Raw genomic sequence first — 2317 nt, 5'->3', positions numbered from 1 at the left:
GTATATTTATGATAAGCCTGAGTGGTCTGCTGACTGACCTTTGTATTTGTTCAAATAATTGTTATGGGCAGGTTACAATATAAAAAATTGTCATAATCACGTCTTGTGGTTATTTGTTTACTTTAGTGTATTTAATTTAGTTATAAATACAATAAAAATTAAACCAATCTTTATAATAATTATCATTTTGATCCGTACATTGGTAATGTCTGACTGGGTCTCGTGCCACTTTATGTTCAATAAACTGGGCCCCGAGGTCAAAAAGGTTAAAAACCCCTGGTGTAGAGAATGCACAACTACTAACCGCTGTAGACCCTAAATTTAACTGCTATTAGCTATAAACATCCTAACCCTGACCTCAGTACCTATTAATCCTGATCCCTAATATTAACCACAAACCCCCAACCCAAAGATCCCTAAGTGGCGCATCCCGGAAAAGCCGCGGGCGTCAATAACTGACACCAGAGGGTTACCCGACTCATCAAAAATGGATGCAGACTGTACCTGACCGTCAATATGTGACGAGTTGGGAGTGAGAATGTGTTACCTTCCAAAACAGAAACACAAACAGCAACAAGAAGGAAATCAATAACAGACATTAATATCAGTCCAGTTTTAATTAACAGACCGATGCCAATGTTAATGCCAATACATCGTGCATCCATAATTATTTTTTACCTGAACCGTGTTTGATAGTATGAAAGCTCTAAAGAGGACATTTAAATTCTGTTACTTGTCTTTAGGTTGAAGGTATCGCCCTGCCTTCACCCCAGCCATGCCTGAGATGCAGACCTTCTACTACAACATCCGCCGGTCCCCCGGCCTGTACCTGGACCCCACCCTTACACAGCTACGTCTCCTGGAAGACCGAGCAGAGTTCTGGTGGTTCAGGGAGCCACGGCACTCCTTGTTCTGTTACTGTGCCTCAGTGACCCTCATCCTGGGCCTGGGTCTTGGTGGCGTAGGCCTACTGTCCACCACCGGCCTGTCTGTGGAGTGGCGCCTCGGGGTGGGCACAACCCTCTGCCTCTTGGCCCTGGCGGTTTTGCTCAAGCAGCTCCTCAGCTCCGCCATCCAGGACATGAACTGCGTGCGCAGCCAACGCCGCATCGAGCAGCTGAGGAGCGGCGGGAAGGCTGACCCGGCACTGATTTTAGCAGTGGGGGTGGCGGTGACGCTGTGCGGAGCGGTGCTGCTGTGCGTGGCCACCGTCAGCAACCGGAGCCGGGGTCACGACAGCAGAGAGATGCTGGTGTCTGGGATGGTACTGCTGGCTGCCGGCGCAGGCATGACCCTGGCTGTGGTGGGCTACGGTGTGGGTGTGCACCTCAAGAGAAGAAGAGAACAGAGGAGGAGGAGGAGGATGAGCAGAGTGAGGAGGCTGGGGGGTCCATCTGTCCGAGTGTTCAGTGTCTCAGGTGGACAGATGAGTCAGGTCAGGAGAGACACGTCTGCCAGCAGGACTAGTCTCATCTGAACACTGGATTAAATCTGTCCTGTTGTTCCTGAGCCTCTTCTGTCTGTCAGAGAATCACATCATCTATGTTGGTGTCCGTTTATTGTCTCCTGTCAGTCCAGTTAAAGTGATCCACCATTACTTAAACATTTATTTAACTGTAAAATAAAGACCCGAAAAATACTGTAGGCTGTTAAGTTTTTATAAACTTTAAAAAATACATTGTCACACAGACGGAGACATTTTATTAACACTGCAAAGCATTCTGGGTAAATAATGATATTCAGTGGGTTATCCATGCGAGGCTACGAGCTATATCTACCCTGAAGGTTAATTTTGAACAATATCTGACAATTGGCTCTTTTAAATTAAACCAGAGCTCCTTGTCAGAGAGAAGAATGTGGAAATGAGTCAGCCTGTAACTGGAAATGATGATGGAGGACAGCAGAGCTGCTTCCTGGAAGGAGAACCTCAGCTTAGCCTGTTAGCTTTCATGTTAGCGCTGAGCTAATATATGGCAGTAACGCCTGAGCCAATAGTTTGGAACTAATGCCATATACTGTATACAGCGGGTAAAATAAGTATTGAACACGTCACCATTTTTCTCAGTAAATATATTACTAGAGGTGCTAATGTCATGAAATTTTCACCAGATGTCGGTAACAACCCAAGTGATCCATACATACAAAGAAATCAAACCATAAATGTCCAGAAATGAAGTTATTTGTAATAATGTGGAATGGCACAGGGAAAAATTATTAAACACACTTACTGAAATTTATCTAATCCATCCATCCATTTTCTTCCACCTATCCAGGGTCGGGTCGCGGGGGCAGCAGCTTCAGAAGGGAGGCCCAGACC

The 2317-nt window shown here is 45.8% G+C and overlaps 1 protein-coding gene across 1 annotated transcript in view; it reads left to right on the top strand.

The window, feature by feature from the left end:
* The window catches only part of LOC106534773 (transmembrane protein 125), a 3260-nt gene extending 1620 nt beyond the window's left edge, over positions 1–1640 (top strand). Inside the window, exon 2 of the mRNA XM_014031520.1 lies at positions 744–1640. Coding sequence (XP_013886974.1) covers positions 776–1477 — 702 coding nt within the window. The 5' untranslated portion in view covers positions 744–775 and the 3' untranslated portion in view covers positions 1478–1640. The remainder of the gene's footprint in view (positions 1–743) is intronic.
* Positions 1641–2317: the final 677 nt, after the last annotated feature.

The sequence above is a fragment of the Austrofundulus limnaeus genome, unplaced genomic scaffold, assembly GCF_001266775.1.
Source record: "Austrofundulus limnaeus strain Quisiro unplaced genomic scaffold, Austrofundulus_limnaeus-1.0 Scaffold1267, whole genome shotgun sequence".
Taxonomy (NCBI): Eukaryota; Metazoa; Chordata; class Actinopteri; order Cyprinodontiformes; family Rivulidae; genus Austrofundulus; species Austrofundulus limnaeus.
This window is presented reverse-complemented; position numbering and strand designations above follow the sequence as displayed.